The sequence below is a fragment of the Oculina patagonica genome, chromosome 1 (genome assembly GCF_052425735.1).
Source record: "Oculina patagonica isolate OP01 chromosome 1, crgOcupat, whole genome shotgun sequence".
Lineage (NCBI taxonomy): Eukaryota > Metazoa > Cnidaria > Anthozoa > Scleractinia > Oculinidae > Oculina > Oculina patagonica.
In genome coordinates, this window is record NC_135758.1 from 13,810,188 (window position 1) to 13,835,522 (window position 25,335).

A 25,335-nucleotide genomic window follows, 5' to 3' on the forward strand; every position below is an offset into this window, starting at 1 on the left:
GAAAGTAATAATTAATTTCTCATGCATTTGTCTGATACCCTTTCCACCGAGAAAAAAAATCAAAGTGCCCGTTGTCTATCTCGTGTAACCGTGATAGTTACTACCCATAAATTCAGTATTTTGTGAAAAAAAAAAATTTCAACATACAATTCAGAATTATTTATTAGATATCAGCTGGGACATCCTTTTGCTAATTTTCCTAGTTACCGTATGGATGCTACACGATTTTTTTTATTTCTCCAGCAATAAATAACTGGATTACACAGTGAGTTTAGAATTTGAAAAGATACAAATAAAAGCCGTGAACTCACTGCTAACCTCTGGATCAAACATCCAGAAAAACGTTGAGGCATTAGAACAATCACAATAAAAGGAAAATAACAAATTAAAACACCACCTCTAATATTACTGGTTGTTTTCCAAGTTTTCTTTTCCTTCAAAATAGAATTAGAATTCCTTCAATCCTCCTACTTGTCTACATCCTTCCTCTTTTTACGTCTGCTATGCAGGCTTTCAAAAACTTTGCAGTGGCCTCTTTGGAAGCTTGCTCAGATTGGAATTGAATCTCGTGACGGCGACAAAAAAAACATAAGTATGGCAGAAAATAATCACTGGGAAACTTAAAATTATAAAAGGGGAAATCCTTTTAATTTAAGTATTCTTTCGACATAAATCACTGTTACAATAAGCCAGCAACACCCAACTGCCACAGTTAAACGACATCTTGTCACGATGCTGTCATATCGCAAAGGATATTTCATCGCTGCAAAGCGTTCGATGCTTATAAGTGCTAAGTGCTTAACCATTGTAATTTTTTTGTAAAAACTATATTATTCAACCCTTGGGTTGCAATTTAGTTTTAATAAAGCATCTATCTAAATGTAAAAGCAACAGACGACACAGGCAGGGTATTGACAACTGTAATGTGTCACCTAACTTGATAGCCAACGATGACGACTCACCGACCATGAGGATATTAATCTCTTGTGCGATGAACACGGGCTGTGCACTTCTACCAACAGATCTGGTACTGCTAAACAGGCCAGTAGAATGCTATGCATGGTTTGAATCATTGGTTTTGTCATGATCGCTACTATGACAAGCGCGTTCAGGAGGACTGTAAACGGACATGTTTACAAGTTTATGATGGTGGCCAGAACTGTAAAGAAGTAGTCTGAAACAACGTAATCATCGTGAGTTATTTAAAATATCAAAGTCTCACGTTTGGGGAACCCAGAGATTGGTTGGTTGCATTTATATCGGCGCTTCTTCAGAATCAAACGACGTGACTTTCGATAAATTGATATCTAGCAGAGATGCGCCGACTCTCCTATCTTGCTCGCTTGCTTTCTTCCTTGGTAGGTCTTGCTAGTAGTTCTGTCGCCTTGCATCCGGACTAGCTATTGTATGCTTGTAGGGTGAGAACTACACACCTGATCTCACTTTGAATTTTGCGCAACAATCCTTGAAAAGCCCAAAGTTGAGACAGAAGCAGTGTTCTTAATTAATAAACGCAAATTTTAAAGCAGCGCTCCCGCTTTGGCGGCCAAAGCGAATGCAATTGGTAGTCACGATCTTCAAAAACATGATTCTGACGCATCTTACACATCTAAAAGTACTCATCGCGTCTTGTAACCATTCCTCAGACTTTAGAGTTTGAAATAATCCCATTTGCCACCATTGCTAGCAGTATTCGGAGTATGGAATATCGTGCAGATTTGACCAAATTAAAATTGGATTTTTTTCTAAAAGAGAATTTTTAAGTGCCTATCCCACTAAAAGCAGTCAACTCCAGCTCGCGACAAAAAATACTCTTTCTTTATTCTCTGCCGTTAACATTGAAGGGTTTGGTTGACATGTAGAAAACGAATTAATTATTTTTCATTCTTTATTTTTTTCTTTGCCACAAACCAAACTTCAATATTAGCCGTCTTGGGGTTGCCACAGTGATGTAAGAGAAATCTTAGCTTTAGAAAGGCGCGCAACTTCAAAAAAGGTAGCTAACTAATTTATACTTCTTCCTCTCCTATGTTAAGTTTACTTTTCATCCTAATCTTTTTTGTAATTAAATCAAGGGCATCAAATTAGCAATCTATATTTTGCCCTTTTCCATTTCTTTTCTTCTATTTGTTTGCTTTGTACTTAATAATTGTCTATAAGAATGAAATAAATTAATAAAATGAAAATGAAATGAAAAAAAGGTAGCTCACTGAATTTTGCTTCAAATATTTTTTGATGTTTTTACCGTGTAATTGTCATTACAGTTTAGAGGTCGGAATATAGTTATTTGTCAAACGGCAACTTTACTCAGCAAAAGATCTCACATCCAAAACACCGTTGCGTTTATGATATCCTTTGTTTAAATCTTTATAAACTAATGTCTATCTTATTATCTAATTTTAATACATTTCCTGTGACCCAATGTGTCGTATCCATGAACAACGCACGTATATTTATTGTAACTGAAGAAACGTTTAGATCTCGGTTAAAAAACCAAAATACTTGGTTTGTTGAACTTCTAGCAGAGAATAATAAAGCCTGGGTGGTGCGTAATGCAACTTCCCTTTACTTGTCTACTTCGTTGTATTACCGCAAGTTCACGCAACTGTATAATGAATCTGTATGTTGAGGTGAGCAACCAGACTGTTGATGCTGACCTCCAGGGTGTAATGCGGGCTGCCGACGATCTCGAAATAGCACTGCACTTATAACATCGTGGCTGCCACGCCTCGATGGCCTAAAGGGTACGCTGGTCTTCAATAATTCCTACAAAAATAGCCAACTCTTGTAAAGCCCTATATCTTAATATCTGACTGACTGCCATGCTGTCGGTCCAGGTGGGCGACTTGCTCTTCTGTAGTTTATTTTAGCCATCATGCCTAGTGAGACGTTGATACAGACTCCAACAGTCGAGTGCCATTTATAATTGCTGTAGTAGCCACTATTATCCGATATCCTGCGGGGAAAGAAACAAAAACACAGTTAACTAGCAGTGCAAGCGCATTCGTTTGTGGAGGTTTTCACTCGTGCGGAAAAAAGATCAGCAAAAAACCCCGCTGTTGTTACGTAAAACCTCATTCGCAAAACGTAACTTGAGAAGTGGTTACTAGAAAAAGAAACGTTACTTTGCAATAAGTTATAACTGTTTCAACGAGTACATGGAGAGACCATCCATTCTGGCTTGGCTTAAATTTTTTTGGGAGGCAAAAAAGAAACCGCAATTTCTCATTTTTTTATATTTAAAAACACATATTTCCTTCTTACCCGTTAATACATACTACGAAAGATTTACGAATAAGGTCTACAAAACCCTTTCGTGAATATTACGGTTTCATGTTGGTCAATATGTTTCGTTAAGTTACTAACAGATTTTCAGTTTACCAAGGTGCAGTATCAATGGCATTACCTAACTTGCTGCCAAGAAGCCTGAGCGCCGAAATTTCAGAGAAGGTGCAGCCACCAAGAAACATGACCAGTTTACATTTTGATCCTGGAGAGTCATTTGTGTTGGAATCTGCGAAGAAGAAGAAGAAGAAGAAGAAGTTTCCGTCTACAAGTGCTAAAACCGAAAATTGACAACTTGACAGAGAAGAAAAGTTTCCACGCCAAAATAGGTGCTAAAAGATTATTGACATAGTGAATATATGAAAGACATATATGTGATTTGCGGATTAATGATGAAATGAATGATGTGATCCTCGCAGTGTGTAAGCAATTTAAGCAATTGCAAATTTAGCCTGAAAAACATTTCAAGGCTACAACGGGATTTAAACCCATGAAGGTTTTGAACTTCATGGGTTCAAATCCCGTTGTAGCCTCGAAATTTTTTTTAGGCTTAAAATGCATGTGCTTAAATTGCTTATACACTATTATCGTAAAGGAACTCTGGGTTGATTTATCCACTTGCGTGGGTTTGTGACATGTTTCCTTTGCTTCTTTATGAAAATACCAATACTTAATATTGGCTTACATCTTGCAGAAGGTGTCATTCGAGACGAGTAAACATCGACACCTAATAACCTTGACATCTCTTCAAAAGCAAGCATTCCATTCGACAGAACCTTAAAAAGACAAGAAAAGAGTTAACAAACTACCATCGAGTTTCTGATTCTCAGAAGGTGTGTCGTCAGTTTGTCGCTGAGCAAAATCGTTGCTGAAAACTGCGGGCTAAGACGGAATCCGCCAGGACTTCGAGTATTTATTGGAAAACTTTATGTATCAAAATTATTTAGAAATACATCTTCTGTGTTACTGTTTCAAATATCTTATCAATAAAAACCATTTCTAACAACACCAAACATCGAAAACAAATTTTGTAGTTCCACGGAATTGCTTAAAAGACGATTTTACAAAATGGCTACACGTAAGATTTTATCTATAGTTTACATGGTTCTTGTGAACTTCGAAATTCTTTTTCTCAAACTCTGATAAGAAATTGTAGTTGGTGCTATCACGGATTATCACTTACATCTTTAGCTTTTAATAAGGGTAGAAAATACTGATGGATTCCGTCTTAATCAGTTATCGAAAAAAGTATAATTCTGAAGTAAAACAGTTATTATTTCGTGACCGTTTTATTGCTGTGTGCAGTCAGGGTACTGACCTGCTCCACAAGCCTACAGGAGATTGGTGTGTAAGCACCACTGAACACATACGCCATCTCTTGTGGGTTCTTGAGATCAACCTTATCGACATCCTTTGGCACCTGTTGAAATAAAACTTATGTATGTTCGTATACAAAGCAGATAAATACGAAAATATTTTACGATATTGATGGTAAGAAACCTTTCTTTTCAAACTCGTTAATAATTCATCTAGTTAAAACAAACAAAATCATAACCGTTTACTCCGCAGTTTTTGTTTCAATTGAGAATATATATTTAACACTCGAATTTCGTCAAAAATACTACGCTGCAATTCGTATTTTCAACTCTCTTCTCGGTGTTTGAATATCCCGATGAAACACAAAACTACGGACAGGCCAAGCGTGGAACGCGAGTCACAATGCTGAATGGTACTGCACTGCACTAGTGTGAGCACTCGTATCACAGTGACAAAGATCCTTGTATCACTGTCTTAACAATGTGTTTGACAATAAATGTTTGTTCGGTTGTCTATTACGGCCAATATTAACCAACGTTAAAAACTTCATAATGTATCCTTATAACATACATACTTACTAGGTTTAACCGTTTGCTCAGAGTCTTGTATATCCCTCCTTTTTTCTGAAGAAAAAGTTACAGTGGAAAGTTGGTAAGTACAGTTAATAACTAGAAAGTCAAAATCATTTAACCCTTTCCATGCTAGAGTTAAACCTTGAACCATGTTGTCTTTTAAGTCTGTATACGAAATTCTAGTGTGTGACCACTCATATGTAATCTTTCAAGTATAATCTTTATGGGGTACCGTTAATGTGTCGTAAATAGTGGTTCTAGCTTTTAAGCCCGTGGATGAACACTAGTGAGTACCCATTCAGATGAATTAATTATTAAGTCTGGATGAAACCACAGCGTGTGACTATTCAAATGAAAGCTATGTCAATTAAGAGCGGTACTTTCGTGTGGTCAGTTCGTTCAGTATTCGACTGTTCCTGAGTTGTCGCTTACATCAAGTTCAGTATAAAGCCCCAGTTGCTTGAGAGCACTGAAGGTAAGCATGTGCTCGTGTCCATAACTCTGAAAAATGAAAGAAAAAGGATAAGAAATAGAGAAAGACTACTGTTACATAAGCCTCAGATACTGAAAAACCAGAAGAGATCATATACCCTGTAATGCTGGCCTGACAAACGCACCTGGAAACAAAATGGGTATGCGCACAAACGTGATCGTGAAAAAACTATAGCACATTCTGTTATCGCCAAGTTTTGCGTCTTTTAACAAAATAACTAAGTAAGGAGAAGGTTTCTTGCTTTTCTATGAGTAGGGAGCAAGCAGTTAGGGTTACAGCTCAGCTAGGATCTTTGAGTTGTGCTTCTTGGCAAACACAAAATGCCTCTCTTCACCTAGGAGTATTAAATGACACTAGTGAACTATCGGGGAAACTTGATAAATTGTTGAAGGTAACCCGCGATTGACAATAGTATCCCACCCAGGGAAGGCTGTACTTCTCCTAGTCTTTTCAAACTACCTGAATAAAAGTTTTGCATCAAAAACGAATCCTCTACAACCAACGTACCTGAAGAAATTTGTGCTTTAGGTTCTGGCACAGTTTGGGCTCAATCCCTGAAAAGTTAACAGTAAAAATCAAAACAAAGGCGACCAATGAGTACCACACAAGCTGCAACCATCACTTGACATAAACCAACCTTCCTTACCAAAAGATAGGTACAATTAAAGTGGCCCTTTATGCCTCCTCGTGGCACACTATTGCGCAAGTAAACAGAAGCGTATTTTCGGTATTCGAGGATTGCAATTCGACTTGGCCAGGTCTGACTCGTGTTGATACACAGTGAGAGTACTGCATGTCATCAACAATTTATTTTTGTTATTTTTACCTGTTCGATTATTCTCGGAAAATGTGTATAAGATGTTAGTCTTTTATCGGCTCAATGTGATCGTTAGATGTTTTTGGACTTCCCGTTGTTATTGCTCAACAAAAGTTGCGTTGTATTGTAGCGTGACATCCGATATACGATACTCGTGAGCAAGGTCAAACGCTGTCCTGTTTATAACCCTGAAATCTAAGGAAACTCATCAAATATAATTTGTCGCTTTCGTTCACATTTTCTGTTTGCCATTTCTAACTGCCCGGATGTATTTTGCTTTACGTTCCACGCGACGATTCTCGGAAAATGCGCATAAGATGTTATAGTTTTTAATTGGCCCATTGTGATTGTTAGATTTTTCTGATGTTAAGACCCAGTAAAACGGGCAACATTTTCTTTCAGCTCGTCTCGCAACGTTTTTGCACTGTAAGTTGTAAAGTGTTTGCGCGTATTACCTACTATCTTTGTGCAACATGTTGCCGCAACTTGCAAAACGGCTGGTTATACGCGCAACAACACTTAACAACTTGCAATCCAACAACGTTGCGAGACAAGTCGAAAGAAAGTGTTGCCCGTATTACTGGGCCCTTATGGCTACATTTTTTAATAGGTTTCCGGTACTTCAGACCCTTGTGTTGGCACGAGGCAATAACTTTTAAACTCACCTCCACGAGTTAAAGACAGCAAACATAAAAGTTGAAGCGTTTTAAATGAATTAATCTGTTGATCAAGAGTAAACTAATTAAAAAACCATTACTTTACTAACTTGTAGGAGAGTTTTTAAAAAATCTCTTAATATCTTTTTAGATTAAAATCTCAAACAAGCATACTGTTCCACAATAATAAACATACTCTTGTTTAAATATAAAAATAATAAGTATGCATGAATTAATTCCATGATTTTAAGATCTGTATGTACCAAGGTCTCTCACAAACATTGTTAAAATTAACGAGAAATTCAGTGATTTATTGACATGTACATTATATTTAACTGTCATAAACATACCTATCAATTAGTTTAGTGGTAAAACATAAAAGTTATAGGGTTCATAACCGAGTTAGTTTGATTTTTAGCCTGGATTTTATAGACCGTTATGCAACTGTTTTAGGTGTAACAGTAACAAACTTCTCGTTTCTGATTGGTTCCCCGTGCGCTTATTCGTTACGTAATTGGAGCGTGGTCACGTGGGTGTCCAATTACGGGTATCCAATCTTGAACAACTCCAAATTGGATACCTGAAATTGGACACCTACCTCATTCACTCTCCTTTCTCTCAGATGTCCTAACCTCTACTTATTTTTATCGATTTCGCAATCGACCTCGCGTGCATTTTGAAATTACTTGCCCGTTTACTCTCTGTAATGTACGCGACGAATTCCAATTACCATTACTTAACAGTAAGTTCCAAGGAGAAGATTACAGCCCTTTACATTGATCACAAGCTAGACATACCTGTCTAATAATGCATTCTTCAAGATAATCAGTATCTTCCTTATCTTCTATGAGCTCCAGCATGCCTATAACATGGATGAAAAAAGGTCTTCATTGGAAAAAAGTATCAAAAGATAGTCAAAAGATAATTTGAAAACCAGTGAAAATACAAACTTTCACAAAAAATCAATAATGTAATAGAAAACCATGCGAAATCCCCCTTTCAAAAGGTATTTTTAGAAGTAGACGTAAATTTGCAATACAGAACATACTGTGCTCTGCACGAAGACGTCGTTCAAAGTTCTCTCTGGTCTTTGTCTTCAGCACCACCTCACATGCGCCAATATCTAGCAAATACAAGAATGAACATCAACTGCAATATAAGTTAAGTCTAATTAAACATGCTTTACACAACATTGTTTTCGGCTCTGTGTTTACACTTTTTCAAATCAGTAGCAATCAGCAGAAGTTGTTTTGCAAATTGCGAAGTTCTTCAAAGTGATATTCAACGGGTCTTCATGAAATAAATTCAGTTTACAGGTTCTATATGTTTACATGTATTAATGAAATTAAACTCAGTGCTTGCATTTTCAGTGGAGTTCAAAATACAAATATCCAATAAGTGAAACAACAAAAATTGAAGTACAAACTGAAAATTCACTCAGAGTGGCAGTACATTCTTAATTCCAGTTGGAAAGTGACGTTATCATTTCCCGAGAATCTCAACCTTTGCCGCTCAGAGAATTTTGGTAGGAAACAGTTTCATTGTTAGATTTCATGACCTTGAAGTACTAGTCAATGAGAGTGTGTACTGTTGGGGAAAACATTCCAGCTATAAAACAAATAATGATTCCTTCTCTCCTATCAATATACTATTGGGTAACAGAATCAGGGCATTTGGGAGCTACGTAGCAGATTATCATATATCAACATACGTATAGTCAGTCCCTTGTGCTGTTGTCTCAATCCTCTCAGTTCATCAGACACAAAATGCTTCATGTCACTAACAGTTGACAAGTGTTGTCGTTTCTGTAAAACAAAACATCATCATTATAACAAACTTAACATCAACACCCGGTACCACGTCAAGGTAAAGTCTTTTCAAAGTTCTTTTTTTTTTTTTTTTTTTTGCAGTTCCTGTGCGTAACTCCATTTCCACACCATGAGGCATCTAGGGGTACTACATGCTAGTTCAGGACAGGTTTTTCCCCAGTGTTCTTGTCAAGCCCCCCTCCCCCTGGGGGGGGAGGGGCGATTGTGGGAAAACGATGTAAAAATTATAAATGGTTGATTTTCAAACATTTAGCAGTGTGATAACTTAAGTTTTTGATGTCACTTTATTAGAATTTGGACGCTTCAATGCTTTGCATTGGGGAAGCATAGCTGTTATTGATAATCAGTCTTCATTTTATAAACACCTTCAATTCAGGTTAAACTTCAAAGTTAACAAACATTGTATTTCACTTATCGTATACTTACATCATATCCTGACTGAACATCTTTTGCCTTTTGACTGAGATAACCAAACACATTTGAAAAATGACGATCCCTAATGTCACAGAAAACCTTTAACCAGGAACAAAAAAGCAAGTTGTCACAGCCAAGCCAGGAATCAAACTTTTCAAACTCATTAATAATTCATTAAAACAAAGAAATAGATTTTCACCACTTTATTACTATGTTTACTCTGTAGTTGTTGTTTCAATTGAGAAGATATATCAAACACTCGAGACAGTATTTCATCGGCTAACCAAACACCTCAAATTTTTTCATACACATCATACTCTGCTGTGTGCCGTATTTTCAACTCTCTTCTCGGTGTTTGGATATCCCTAAGAAAAACTGTCTCTTCTGTTTGATATATTACATGTTTAAAAAAAATGTTTGCAGATATTAACTTGAACATCATGGTATGTTTTGAGTGTGATGCCCTGATTGCTCTATAATTATTATTTTACTTTATAAAATGTGACGTATGGCACTATAGGAAAGTGTAGTTTTTCAGGTAGTTACAAAATGAATTTTCAAAGGCCATGAATGAGAATTATAAACCTACATTAATAATTAGAACATCTCTTACCTTGTCTTGGTCATTCAATAGCATCTTTGTTTTCTGATCTTTTCCAGTCACTTCAGGACCAAACTCCACGACACCTTTAGGACAACACAACACTTGTTTTAACTAAGTGCCATGTTCGTCAATATGGACAACTTCAAAAAATAGGGAAATGTTTCAAAGTGAAAAAATATTCTTAATCAACCTAACAATGGCAGCCCAAGTTTGAGTTTCAAGACCTTGGTGAATGGAAAGGCAAATGCCAGTTACAGTGTTGCAGCCATGTACGTCAAATTTTAAGGATCCTATAATGGATCCCATTAACAAAAAATGACAAAAAGCATAATGGGCAATGCAATGAGCAAATAAAACTAACTCATTTTATTTTATTTTAGTTCATTTCAGTGAGAATCACAAATGTTCTGTAACACTTGAGTTGTAAAAATTATTCACCAAGTTGTAAGCTTTGGCTACCTACAAAGAAAATAACATCAGTGTTCTCTCTAGGTATTTAAGGCCTTGTTTGATTCACAGGAAAATCGTTGCTGCCTGGCTTAAAATTGAAGATATAACACAACGTAACCCTACTGTTTAAGATCTGGAACTGGGAATTCCTATCCATAGGCAAAGACAAAATCACTTATTTTTTTTACTGTTTTTTTTTTGCACCTTACAGAACTTTGTTTGTTTTTTCATACCTTTAATATCATTAAAAAAGTAATTTACCCTTGCATTTTTGTGTTCAAATTGGTGAGTGTGCTGCATTCATTAAGTTGAATGGCAGCTACCTTAGCTTTATTATCAATTTGCCACAGAAACACAACAACACTTCAAGGTGTTGTACATGGAATTCTAAACGAAATTCTCGTGTTTGTAGAAAGAATGGTAAACTCAGCTGGCTTGGGTTGCTCAGAAAAGAAACTAAAAGCGTCTCAAAGCAAAATTAGTAAATTTTTACTGAGGAAAAAAGACAGAAAAGTGATAGTTGCTTGGGGGAACAAGTTCTGCAAATCAGGTTTTGATGGCATTTAAAAATCACAGTCCGAATACCGCCTGGCCTTCACAAAATCCTAAGGAGAACACTGATGTTAAGAATCAGAATAATAAATTATTTGTCAGTTTTACTTCTCCTTTTAATTAGTTTTTGAAATACTTGAGTGCTTTGTTTTGGGAATGGCTTTAAACCATGGCTTGTTGGATTTTTAGACAAGATGAATTGTCAAAAAACGTACCACTTTTTACACCAAAGGTGTCATCAACAACTCCAGCATAAGTGACTTGAGAACAGAGTGGAGTAACAAAGTCTACACCTATATAAATATATACAACAAACACATGCACTGAATATCAGACAGTCCTCTTTCATTTCAAAAAAACAAAACAAATTATCTTAATATACTGACTTCATGATATAAAGATGCCTCAGTTTTGGCTGTGACTAAAAGTGGGACAGGGACTTGGAGACTGGGACGCGGGACACATGTTTGGGACATGGGACATGTGGGCTGGGACTCGGGGATGTGGAGAATTACTGGAAAAGTCCTCCATTGCTGCCCACGATGTTTAAGATTCGCTTTGGAAACATTCTGTACTAGATCTCTCACGGTAGAAGAGGCAAGCCAACAACCTTGGACCTTCCGTTTGAGCTTTCCCCTTTGAGAAATGTTTTTGTCTCTATCTATTTTACATTATGTTATATATTTCAATGTTCAATGCCTTGTTTTTGTTTCCCAATGAAACTATTAAAAAAATAAGACCAGAAGTTGTATTTTATACATTCAACACAGAAAACGTAGTCTGTTCGTTTGTGCTTCCTTACGTCCCCGTCCCCACTTCCCATGTCCCAAACACGCGTCCCGCGTCCCAGTCCCCAAGTCCCATGTCCCAAACATGCGTCCCGCGTCCCAGTCCCCAAGTCCCCATCCCACTTTTAGTCACAGCCCTCAGTTTCAGTGTTAATACAGTTTAGGAACAGAAGAAAATGACAACTTGTCAGTAGAAGGAAAAATCCATAAAAAATATTTTGTAATTTGAGGGTTAATAAGGTATGATTTGTTTAAGTTTTGGTATTTTAGAATTGATCATCATAATATCAATAAAAACAGTGCATACATATAAATTAAAATGCACTTTTTAAAAGTATCTATTTAAATAATAATTTCTTCAATAAAACAATCAGACCTCCTACTTTGAAAGCCTTTAATTGCTACTGCTAATTCATTTACCAGTTGAAATGAATTCAGTAGTAGGTGAAAGGGGACTAGCTAATTCATTCAAATGCTACATCTTTTGTAATGCACAGATGAGCTGCCTGCCAATTTCCTTGGCTTTTCAGTTACCATGCTTAAATACCCTTTTTCTGAAGTCAGCAGCCTCCTTCATATGGTACATCAAATCAGATCACAACTACAGTATAACCTTCATACATCAATTCTAATATTATTAAAAAAATAATTATATCAGCTACATGATACCCACCTCTGTCTATAAGGATAAGTGAGCCTATCTCAGGTCCATCTACAGGTTTGTACTCTCCTTCCTCTTCTAGTGTGTTCTTAATTAGCTCTCCAACCATCTAAACATTATTATTAATAATTAAATAACAAAATAATTGCCAGATAAATCAGGTGTCATCTTATTTTCTTCTATTTTTTGTACACTCCACACAGGACAATTATGTCCAGCCTATACTTCCCAACATTCCAAGTGTGGCTAAGCTTTATTTAATAGGTAAGGAGTAACTAACAATAACCAAAACTTTTAAGAAGCAAATGAAAGATCATCGCAGTCATGTACTCAACTTAAGCAGTTGAGAAAAGCAATGACTTGTGCGATACTAAGCCTAAGAGTAGATTGCAATGCGCCAGTGTTCCATCCAAAGGGAGTTGGAATACTCCTAGTTACTTAGTTGTTGCAGACAGGCTTTTAGCCAGGGCTCAAGACTAACTTTTTTACTAACTAGCCAAGTGGCTAGTGACAGCTTTGATTTCACTAGCCAAAACTTATTTTCTACTAGCCAGACTTTTTAAGCATAGTTCTTCTTTTAAGGGGGGGGGGGGGGAGGGGGGGGGGGTTAAAACAATGTGCGATAATGTTTAAACCTTGAGCCGTAAAATGTTCCTTAAATCTTCATGTTTTTTTTCTTACAAAATTGGGCTTTGTTCTTCATTATAAAAATTGTACATCAGTACATGTGTTTTTGACAACAAGATTGTTTACTAAAGCTTCACATTCTATAATGTCAACAGTTTACTTGTTAGTTATATTCTCTGAGAGACGATTTTAATAAATGCGGTTTCTTGCCACTAATGCCTGTTTTTTTCACTAGCCATTTTGGCTAGTGAAAGGCCAAAACATTCTAGCCAAAACTGCATTTTTACTAGCCTTTGGCTAATTGGCTACCGTTAGTCTCGAGCCCTGTTAGCCAGAAATTTCTTTAAGGCCTGACTCCACCCCTCCATCCTCTCCCACAAGTAGGGTCTGAGGACCAAAATTTAAGCATGCAAGGTGTATGTATTTAGTTTTGAGTGCAAATTTATTTGAAGATTCCAAAAAAATTAATCTGCTAAAAACTAACTCAACATAATTATTATTCTCTAAAAAATGCGTCGGCATCCATAGGACACCTGGACACCCAGAAAGCACAGAGAATACTAATTAAATAAAAAGTAAATACCTTGGCACAGTTTCCTAACCCATACACAGTAGGGATTGTACCATATAGCTGTTGTAAAGTCACAAGAGAACGAGCCACAAAAGAGAGTGATGTTTGATCCTTGTCCTGAAACACAACATCATGATGGCATTAGGTGATTAAAAAAACAATTATTTAATACTTACAACTGGTAAATTTTAATATAACTTTGCAAGCACCTTATGACCTTATAATTATTATTAGTTACCTATTATCACTTTAATTGGTCATACATAAGGTATCTAAACATAGTCAGGAACTGAATTACATTTTGCTGGGTGTATTTTACAAAAGAAATAGTAAACAGTGCAGATCCTTGCTCGCAGCTGGGTTTACTGAAACATTCAGAAACATTCCCGCAATTCCTACAAACTGTGGGAGTACTTCATTACATTCATGTTATGTACATCATTTTTATTTTCTTATAAAAAACCTACTTACCAAAAAATAATCTTTTAGAAAGCCTGGTATCTCCAATGTCAACACATCCTCATCCAGTGAAATAAATTCCAGTTGAAATTCATCAAAAGATACATCTAAAATAAAAAAAACATAAATGGCCTGTGTTACTTATCAAATTCAACATACATGTATATGGCTTGATAAGTAAAAACTCTGTTCACATGCTAAACCCTTCACTTCAGATTCAATCCATAAAATTCAATGTTAACCGTTATGATTTACTTTTCAGAACTCTGTATACCTGCCAACTTTTTCTGGGTCAAAGGCGTGAGATTTTTATCCTGAGAGTGCCAGGATTTCCGAAGACGATACGACAATGTCCAAAGTTTTTTGAAGATGTCCAAAGTATTCCGGAGACGTTCCGAACATTTCCCGATCCCAGTACATGGACGTGTTTTGCTAAATATGACCTCATTCCCAATGCTTTTTTTCGTCACAACTCTGTCATTTCGGGGAAGGTATCGCTATTTACTCATTTTACATGGTGTTTTATTTTCTCACATTGGTTTGAGATTACATTTTTTGGTTGTAGATTACAGTTGGTTGGAGATTACAGTTTTTGGTTGTAATAACTCACATTTTTTGATTAGGCGTGAGAAATTGGTTCGTAAGCGTGTGATCAAAGTTTTCAACTTGTAGGCGTGAGACTCATGCCCAAGGCGTGAGAGTTGGCAGGTATAACTCTGTGTTGTGTCTCTGATTACAATCATATCAATACATTTATGAATATTGAGCAGAAAAGTGATCATTTATCATAATTTGGGCTGTCTGACAAATACAGACTGCAGATCAGACTTGTAGACTTTCGGTTAGCTTGTCGGTGAATAGTCCACCAGTTAGCCTGAAAGCACTCCGGGTAGCCTTTTTGCAGTCTGCAAAATTAATTTCAGTCACTAAATAATTAGGATTATTATTCATTCAAAATATTTCTCTGTTTCTGATTGGCTTTCTATCCCCAGCTAATTCCAGCTAACCGGCTAGCGCCGACCAAATATTTTGGAAGAAAATTCTACGTTGAAGGAAGCAAGAACGATGGAACCATGTACTCAAAAACATCGCTTTGTGTCATCAGATTTAGCTTCAATAGACACTTCAAGCAAGTGCTAAATATCGACATTATAAAGGACAAGAAATTTAATGAAGGTAACAGAGTTTTTGAAGTTTAAATCAAATTTAAAAGCGAACGTTGTTGTGTATTTGTGTACTTTGCCTACTGTCAAAACAAATTCATTTTGTGCATTTGGAGCTCTGGAAATATTTTGAATGAATAATAAAACAATTAATATTGAATTTGGCTTTCGTATGATATGAAGAATTATGCAGATCGAGGAGGGTGTTATCCGCTGAACCCCCAGCCTCATCCAATAATTGCTAAATATTACAGAAAATGTCTTGCTGCTCCACTTAATTTTCAGCATTGACAGATATTTGGCAATTGGGTAATTCATATGAATGGCTTGAAGTTGATTCACGAATCATCAATTTTTTTCTGCTAAAATGCCAGTCTTATATTACTCTATGCTTTTATGCGCAGAATTTGCCCTGTGATTACCTCCATAGACTCCTTCCTGCTCTAAAATCATCTCACAGGAATACAGCTGCAAAAAAAACAGTGTGACAAAGTCTTATTCTATATTGCCAGTGTTCACCATTTGAATCATTGCCTACTTTTGATGCACAAAGTTAACTTTTGGCAGTACCATATTAACTTGAACAAGTGCCGCCCACGAATAAGCGCCACCCTTAAAAAAGCGCTGCATTTGGGGCAAAAAAGTTAATAAGCACTGCCCCCAAATTAGCGCCCCAGTCCTGATACGGCGCTTATTTCAGCCATTCTGTTTAAATAAAAACAGCACTACAAAGCTTGGACATTTCTTTCCATCCAAAGTGATGTTTTACAGTTTAGTGATTGTTTTACCGCTCGCCCATTAGTTTTTCTATTAAACATTCTTACATATACATAATTCTGTAAATGTTGTGAAGGGTGCGAACTTTGCCAGGACAGCTAGCGCCACTTCTCTCTTCAGCAAGATACGAAAACTGACAATCAAAAGATGTTATTTTCAATTACTGTAAAGGATTAGATTCTTTGTGGCGTGCAAATTTTAAATAAGCCCCGCCCTCAAATAAGCACTGCCCCCAAATAAACACTGCACTTGAGACGTAAAAATCTAATAAGCGCCGTGGCACTTATTCAAGTAAATACGGTAAATAAATAGCAAATCTTGGGTTATATTAAGTTGCCTCTTCTCAAAGCTGGCACCTCTATGTTTTTCTGCCATGTCACCTACAGATTTAGATAACTAAGAAAACCCTGAGTTGTGGAGATTAAATTTCAAAACACACTACTCAAAGGCAGCCATTTTTGAGTTTAAGGTACTCCTGTGACTGTTTTTCTAGTGCTTTCACTTGTCTTTCATTGGTTCCTTTTCAAACAAGATAGAAACTACCCCAAGCACTTCGCTTAATCAGAGCTTTGAGTTTCAATAGGTTTCAGTACCTGCCAGAGCTCTGGCAGGCAAACTTGTGGCTAATGCAGCTCCCTATAATTTAAAGTAGAGATGTTTTCTCCTTCTAATATTGCTCTGTTAGTAGTGCTTGCTACACAAGGATACATATGCTACATACCTTTTTGGGGACAAATACAATTTTATAAGACCTGTGTTTTCCACTCTTTTTGTCATTGTTAATATGATCTGAAAAATAAAAAAGGGGGAAAAATTCTGAGATTTCGACACTGCCAGGTATATCTCCCATAGAAAAACCTTTATTCTTTACCAATGAACCTAAACTTTTGTACCCATAACCTTTTACTTGCTCTTGTTCATATAGCATTTATGTTCTGTTTGTCACAATCTTGATTGCAACATTAACATGCTCTACATCTGCAATAATGTACCTTCTGGTAATAATCACCTTTGAAGACCCAGGGACAATTTTTTCAGGGCGGAACGAAGGGAATAATTGTCCCGCCTTAGCAAACTGCCACTGGGTCTCAGAAAATTGGTAATAATAAATCAATCTGAAAAAATTACAAAAAATTGCCCCCAGTTAATAAAAACTGGACCGGATTAAACATCACCTTCAAATAAATGCCAGGTCCACCAAGCCAAGTTTGAAATAAACACCATAGGCATGGTATATCAGTTTCAAGAGTAATGTGAGAGTTTTCTGATGCCAATTTGTACTCTTTCAGTAAATTTATTTCATTTGTGTGACATAAAAAAGTTTTGCATGAAAAGGAAAAATAATAAATAGTTAATAAATGATCTCTACTCACCAGCCACATATTTGGTTGACACCAACTCAGGCCTCAACAGATAGATTCTCCTGATGAATATGAAGGATCACAGGCCATGTAAGTCTTCTAAAGTTTAAAGTGGCACTGGACCAAAGTTATTAAACTTTCAACCAAGAAATATGATGATCTCTAACATGTGTGAGATCAAATTAGAAAAAAAACTCACAAGTAAATTGGATCATGTGTACTTAAGACACCTTTTAGCCAATTATCAATCAGCACTATCAGCCAAGTGTCAATCAAAATGTTGGCCAATACTCAATCGATATGTCGATTAACACTCAGCAGATATGTTGACCGAGTATCAGCCGATTAGTCGGTCAACATCAGTCACCTCTTGACCGACACACATGTCAGCCAATACTCGGTTGATATACATCAACACTTGGCTGATAGTCTACATGAGTGTGATCACCAAAATTTTTGAAGTGAATCTCCAAAAAGGTATCAAACTCTTGGTTTTGTACAGGCGTGCCTCAAATTAATTTTTCCTCAGTGATTATAGAACATTAAGTTAATAATAAATTAAATTAAGGGAATTTTAGATTCAGATTGGCAAGTTGTCAGAAGAACTTTTATCATAACATTTTCTACAAAATACATTTATTTTATGCATTAAAATAATATAATACTATGTTATAATCAGATAACAGACTTTATAGTTTTTTTACTATTAATAATTATTCACTCACTTGTCACCTCCAGCGTCAAGACGACCACTTTCCAATTTAAATATCTTATTAACACCATGCTCCTGGAAAATTCATCAGAGTTGGTCAGTAAATAATAATAAATTTATGACTGAATATGCATGTGATAAGGTCCTAATGGACTGCAAAAGGTCACTGATTAGATTACAAGACTGAGATTTCCAAATAATTTATCACTAGGGTAACAACAGACTAATTAAGTTACAGTCAATATTTTCTTTGTAGAGCATGGAAGAATCATGAAGACTGAATCACAAGAAACAGAAAATAGCCAAGCAAGATGAAGAAATTTGAATTTTACAGCTTATTGGATCAAATTAAAGTATAATCCACAAAGAAATGATTGCAGAACTGTGGTCATTAGAATGTTATTTATAAGTGGCTGTACTTTTTACATGATTGCCTGAAGTGGATGATGAATGGGATACTCAGTGATAGAAGTGAAAGGGGAAGGAAGGGGTATGCCAAAACTAAAAGTTGGAATGTTGAGGTTAGACACCCATGTCATTGTGGTGTCTAAACACACACATTTGCCCTCACTTATAAGGGCCCGTTTACATGGAAAGTGGATGCCTTAACCGAGTTACCTGGCTAACCCAGCTACCCTGGGCAAGCCAACTTTTCATATGTTTCTTTAATTAGAAAGCGCATTGAAGCCTTTACATGCTAGACAGGAAACCCGCCTTGCCTGGTTACTTGGTCTTCTTGCCCGGGACACCCTTCTAGGCGGGATAGCTTTTTGGTATGTAACAATTATGTCCGGGCTATCCAGTCTTGCTGGGATAAGTCTTCGCGTGTGTTCTCAAATTAAATTTGAAGTTAATGGCATAAAAAGTATAAATTCTGGACCCAAACAGTGATATTTGACCAAAATTAGATCAAATTAGTTAATTAATCTGTAGGCTGGAAAATATTTCTTTGAGCAACAGCTAATTAATTCGAAATTTTTGTAGGAATGTTTATCCCAACTCACAAAACAACAAATTTAATTTCAATTTCGCGGCCAAAGACTGTTGAATTTTGATTGAATTCCCACAAAAATAGACGCAGTAAATTTCTAAGAGCTTGCTTATCAAAGTAAAATAGGGTTGAAGACAGCTAGCTTTGATTATTCAGTAAAAAGTCATATTTTTGTTTGATCATTTGTAGCTGCATGGTTTTCCCACACTGTGACACGCTTCAATAACGCTGTCCAACTCAGGTAGAAGGGTTGTGAATTCTGCATGTAAAGGCAGGGTATGTTTCGTCCCTTCTAGCCGGGTAACTTGGTTAGCCGGGGCACCCTCGCTCCATGTAAACAGGCCCTAAGTGGGATGAGCATACTCTCTGTCTGCTGACTACCCACCCCCCCCCCCCCTGTCTCCCTACCCGACACCTCTGTTTACCAACCTTCCCCCTCCTCATCCTCCATGGCTTTGGTGGTTTCAAAAGGTCGAAGTGTTCTAAGGGGCATTTATTTTAGAACATGCTTTTTTGGGGGAGGGGGGGGGGGTTAAGTCTTGGTTTGATGGGTAACTCCCCTGGGGAATAATGACACCTGGTGAAAATAACTTCAAACTTGTAGTCATTACCTTTAGGAATGAAGCTCCTGTAAAGTGATCCAAAGGCTTCATTAGCTGAGGATCAATCACGAGGTCTTTAACTTCTGGAACCTGCAGGCAAAATGAGATAGTATGAAACACTAATCGACACAAATAACCTGGGGAAATATCAGTGTTTTGCGGGAAGAACGTTAAAAGTTGTTATACAAGTTTTTAAGAAGTAACATTAATTCCACATAAAGAAGAAGTACAAAATCATTTGATGATCGACTTACTGATTCCAGAATATCCACAAGTTTGTCCCTTGTAATCACTTTGAGATGAGAGAATCTTGGTCCTGAGACTGCCATCTTGCCTCGTAAGGCCAGGCTGCTAAGCTACTCTTGCACCACAGAGAAATGCAGGAATATAGTTCAGTTTAGCGAAACAAAATAAGCTTAAAGCTAAGAAGCTTAAAAATGCCTAAAAAATTTAAAGGAACAAACACGAAGGCTGAAGAGACCCGAGCACGAAGAGAAGCTGTAAAAGTAGCAGAGAAGGAGAGAAAACAGAAGGAAGAAGAAGATAAATTGTGGGAAGATAACGATAAACATGTTCAAAGAAAACAGCAGAGAAAGGTTTGTGTTGGCACTTTTGAGGCGTTTATTAATTTAATAGGGAAAGATATGAAGCCCTTTGAAATAAATGTATTGTAAGAAAAATGTTAGATGGGAATTTCTGCCTCTGTGCCTTCGTCTGGGGCTTGTTTTGGAGCAGTTTGGACTACATGTTCATGCCCATGTACAGTCTACTGGTATTTTAATGTATAATAAACTTTGTTTAGGTTGTTAGAACTGTTTTGGTTTTAATGACCGATGGTAATGGATTTTGTACTGGGTTTTGTTATTTTCAAAAGTCAAATTTGGCCCAGAAAACCAAGGTAGACAAAGGAAAATTACTGTGATTTCCATTTATTAAACCCCATACTTAATTATGCATATTAATTATATAGCTGTCAGTAAATCCTATATTGTCAGCGCAGCTATTTTTCCTAAATTTCTGAGAACTGTCCAATTTGGGATTAAATTTGGATAGTTTCATATAAGGACTTTCAGGTAAAATGCACAAACTGTCCAATTTAAGAAAAATTGGACAGTTTTGTCTCAGCCAATTAAATCGAAGAAAAAACAACATGTGACGGATATTAGCCAATTAGCACAAAGCATAGCTAGCGTCAGCCCTGTAAACTTGTCGCATTGTTAGTCGACAATGGCGGAATTTTATAAGGCAAATTTGCTACGTTTTTCCATTCCTTTTGGGCTTTTCAGCAATGGTAACAACAAAGAGAAGTTTTCTACCTTGTCAGAAGAGGAGCTAACTACAATAAGAAGCAAAAATCAAGAGCAAAACACCTCCAAAAGTACAAAACTTGAGTGAACGTAAGTGCAGCGAAGCAAAGCAAGAAATCTGTCAGATATTCATCATCATGAGCTAGATGCAATTCTTTGTCTTTTTTTTGCTGAAATTCGAAAAGAAAAGACGGCGATGAAGTACGAACGAGATAGTGGAAAGGAGTATGTCAGATTTAAGAAGTTGTAGAGCTCTTCGGACACTTTGTTTTATACGACTTTCATTGACTGATGCAGTGTTTTAATTCACTCACTTTGTAGCAAGCTTCGAAAACTCAGGTGAATAAAATTGCACTGTTATGTTTAAGTTTTATTTGTGAAGACAATGCTTTGAGTGAGTTGCATGTGCTGTGTTATGCCTTCTATTGTTGAATGCTTTTCCCGTTCTGGACGTGAGTTTATTGTTTACGCTGGATTGACTGACTACAAGCTATATAATTAATATGTAACCGGACTACATGCTTGTCCAATTTGGAAATAATTAGATTCAAAAAATTCCTCTGACAGCCAAATTGGACTCGGCCTACGGCCTCGTCCAATTTTGGCTGCCCTCGGAATTTTTTTCATCAAATTATTTCCAAATTGGACAGCATGTAGTCCAATTACGTATACAAATTCTAACATATCAGCCTTCACACACAAATGGCAGTTATATTCACATCCTCGGCGACCAAGGGGCAGTTAGTGGGGGTAAGGGAAATGCGAAACTGCGGGGGGGGGGGGGGGGGAGATTCAGCATAGAATAGTTGGAGGGATTAAATGGTGCCCCTGGGAAACAGTCTTACGACCAGGCCAGTTCCAAACAGCTCTCTGAATGCTGCCTCCTGATTGGGCAGAAAAAAAACCCTTTGTATTCCCTTTGTATTATTCTGCCCAATCGGTGGCCTGCAGGTCTACAATTCTTTTTGTGTGTTCCAATATGAAGTATATATACCAAACCAGTTCGCTTTTATCTTGCTTGATGCCAGGATTTTGCTCGAGTAGGAAACATTTCAGCTAGTGCATTCCATGGTCTAAAAAGTTGGGAAGGTTGACGGCCATGCTCATTTGAAATGTCGGATGAAAAAACACAGAAAATTAAATGCAAAAATCATCGCTGCATGCTCTGCAAGCGTAGCTAGTTCGACGCTCGACAAATCAGCGTGATTATGCATGAAATATATCTTGTGCTTGCAAAAGTTTTGCTTCATATCTGTAAACATTGATTTCTGTGACTTGCACACAGCATACAAGCTTAAGCTCGCAAACAGTACGCAAGTGTTAGGAAGGCACTGGCCGAAAATTTTTCTTCCTGAGCAAAATCTTGAATATAATTCGTATTAGAACACACAAAAAGGACTACAGACCTGCTGGCCGCCAATTGGGCAGAATAATACAAAGGGAATAAAAAGAACTTTTTCTGCCCAATCAGGAGGCAGCATTCAGAGAGCTGTTTGGGACACCTTTCAATCGCTCCAATTTTTCTATGCCGACTTTTTTTCCCACAGTTTTGCATCTCCCTCACCCCCACTAACTGCCCCTGGGTCTCTGAGGATATGATATTCATAGCCCACTGTTTACATTTGGAATATCCAGTCCACCATTGCAGTTCAAATGTAGGGTATACTGAACAGAGTCTCTGCGCATTTGATTTAGTGGCCCTCAAATACACTAACTGTATTCAGATATTCTTGGGTGTTATCTGATGTCTGTGTTAAGTTTGCAAGCTGTGTTCCCAAATCACAGAAGTAGAGTGGGTCTTAGCGTGCCCCTGATGGTCTGCCGATAATCCCTATGCAGTAATCCTCACAGTCCTGCATCTTACACACCATGCTACAATAGTCATATCATCAAATATTGTGTGACCAATAAAGGCCATGTTACACTGGGCAATTTCCCTTCAGGGTTGCCACAGGTCAGGAAATGGTCAGGGAAAAATAAAATTCTTCGTGGTCAGGAAAAAGTCAGCGAATTTTATTTTGAGTCAAAGAAACTGACATTTTGAAGAATAGACTAGAAAAGTCAGGGAAAATTGGAATATAACACTGCAGATTTCATACAATCGATTGATGGAAGAAACATTTCAGATATTCACTGTGGTTAACCAATATGTTTATCTTTTGTATTTTTTCATGACAGTCATTAGAAAATATCTCTGATCAATGCTGGGATTTCACTAGATATGTGATTAGTGGTTTAGCATAATTATCATTATTATTCAACAAATGCGCACGCTGCCCATATATGGTCAAAATATTAACATTATCCGTACATAACAGATAAGGTTACGAAGATTCGTCTAAAGTCTTGTAGAGCGCTGCATAATTACAGTTTTTCTATCCGCGAAAAGTGTTTTGTTGACAATTTGTTGAATAATAAAACAATTATAAATCTTGCTCAATCTTGCAGAATATTGTCTCATTTTAGCCAACTCGACCTACCGCCTCGTCGGCTAAGTATCAGGCGATGATTTCGCAGGATAATTGTTAAGTATTCACATGAAGTAACTTAATATTTTGGTTGCATGTCAACTTTAGGAAGATAAAGACCGTAAACGCCAAGAGGCAGCAGAGCGCAAAGCAGCCAACCTAGAAGCTCTTAAGGCAGAAGAAAGTGAATTGAAGCAAACTTCCAGTGTTCGTACAAAGAAGACAGTGGCAGAAATCCAGGCTGAACGTGAGAGGAAAGCAGCAGCAGCAGCCGCCGCCGCAGCTGCTTCAGCTGCAGCTAAGACCCAAAAGGTAGAGGAGGAGACTGAGGAAACACTCGAAGAAAACCCAAATCGAGAGATGGCGGCACTGCTGGCAGCTGAAGGAGCTGTGGAAGCCCGCTCTGTAGAAGATGCTATAGCTGTCTTGAGTGTTGGTGACACACCAGTGGACAGGCACCCAGAAAAGAGGATGAAAGCTGCATATAATGCATTTGAGGAACGTGAACTGCCAAGGCTTAAACAAGAAAACCCCAACATGCGGCTATCACAACTAAAACAATTACTCAAAAAAGACTGGATGAAATCACCTGAAAACCCCATGAATATGGCATATGCAAAGAGGACATAAAAATCGACCGTCAGCGTGAATTAATCGTCTAATCACAAGTTATAAGATCAGAAAAAAGAACCGATTATATCATGTAATGTTCAATTACGTTTTGGAGAAATGCGTTTCAAGCCTCTGTCTTGGCGTTGCAATGTGGCCCATCATATGAGCGAGTAGGTTGTTTTTTAAAATAAAATTTTCTTTTTACAAATGACCTACTAACATTTTGCGAATAAGGATGGAATTCTGGTTTGAACCTTTTGGCTTAAATAACTGATGAAATTGTTTAAAACAATAGCTAGTCACTTTGTTGTGCCAGATTAAGAGCTTGTCGGTGGAAATGTTTTAAAAAGTAATGAAAATAAAGTGGACCTGAAAAGTTGTACATTTTATTAACACACATGGCCATCAGAGATTGGGATATTTTCTATCACTTTTCTAATTCCACGTACGCTTCTAACCCATGCACAAATATGGATAAAATTCGTCTTTTCAAGCCTAACTTTTTTGCCAAAGTGCTCAGATCTGGAATATTTTGCATTGATTGTCAGTATTCTCATGGGAAAGTTGATCGTAAGAGGATATTTTCTCTGCCACAGCCTCTCAGTTCCAAGAAAAGTAACCCCAACCCTTAGGGTTCATCTTACCCTAGCTGGTAAGGCCAGTTTATTTTACCAACGTGCTTAGATCCGAAATATTTTGCGTTAGCCGGCATTATTCTTATGGGAATGATAATGCGAAGGTGACCCTTCAGTAAGGCGTGTAGGGAATCAAACTTATTTTCAAATTTAATGAATCTGAAAGCCCAAAAAACTAAATCATATTGTGCATGCCAAAGGATGTTTTCTGACAACCCTTGTATTGACCAAATTAATGCAAGCGAAAGAAAACCTTATCCCCCTTTTTGCAGATTAATCCCCACCCCTTTCACCTCACCCTCGCTAGACTGCAGTCTCTCTTTTTGCTTTCAAATCCGTGGAACGAACCCAAATATAGCGATCGTGTGCGAAGTATTTTTGCGTTCGTACCCCGATTTAAAAGCCAAAGGAGAGTTTTCTCGCAATCTACGCCGTCACCAAACGTTTCTTTCTCTCTAGCACTTATTAGCGTAACATTGTCTATAAAATAACTTGCAAATAAGCATTTTTACGTATGCGTGTGTTACTCACAGTACTGTACAGGCCCGCAAATGATCCCGAACCGCAAATGATCCCGGGACCGCAAATGATCCCCAAATTGGACCGCAAATG

The 25,335-nt window shown here is 37.2% G+C and overlaps 2 protein-coding genes across 2 annotated transcripts; one reads left to right on the plus strand and one right to left on the minus strand.

Moving 5' to 3' along the window:
• Positions 1-1,796: 1,796 nt before the first annotated feature.
• LOC144657791 (vacuolar protein sorting-associated protein 33B-like) lies at positions 1,797-20,064 on the minus strand. The gene is made up of 23 exons (XM_078518156.1): positions 19,956-20,064; positions 19,711-19,791; positions 18,122-18,183; positions 17,409-17,458; positions 16,757-16,824; positions 15,681-15,726; positions 14,108-14,202; positions 13,649-13,753; positions 12,451-12,547; positions 11,205-11,282; positions 9,997-10,070; positions 9,396-9,482; positions 8,852-8,945; positions 8,189-8,263; positions 7,938-8,002; positions 7,150-7,204; positions 6,175-6,221; positions 5,607-5,675; positions 5,181-5,225; positions 4,604-4,705; positions 3,971-4,061; positions 3,407-3,514; positions 1,797-2,956 (listed from the first exon to the last, which is right to left on the minus strand). Exons 1-23 carry the CDS (start codon positions 20,028-20,030, stop codon positions 2,880-2,882), a joined length of 1,746 nt encoding a protein of 581 aa, XP_078374282.1. The 5' UTR covers positions 20,031-20,064; the 3' UTR covers positions 1,797-2,879.
• LOC144657800 (coiled-coil domain-containing protein 124-like) lies at positions 20,053-24,485 on the plus strand. The gene is made up of 2 exons (XM_078518167.1): positions 20,053-20,297; positions 23,585-24,485. Exons 1-2 carry the CDS (start codon positions 20,139-20,141, stop codon positions 24,104-24,106), a joined length of 681 nt encoding a protein of 226 aa, XP_078374293.1. The 5' UTR covers positions 20,053-20,138; the 3' UTR covers positions 24,107-24,485.
• Positions 24,486-25,335: the final 850 nt, after the last annotated feature.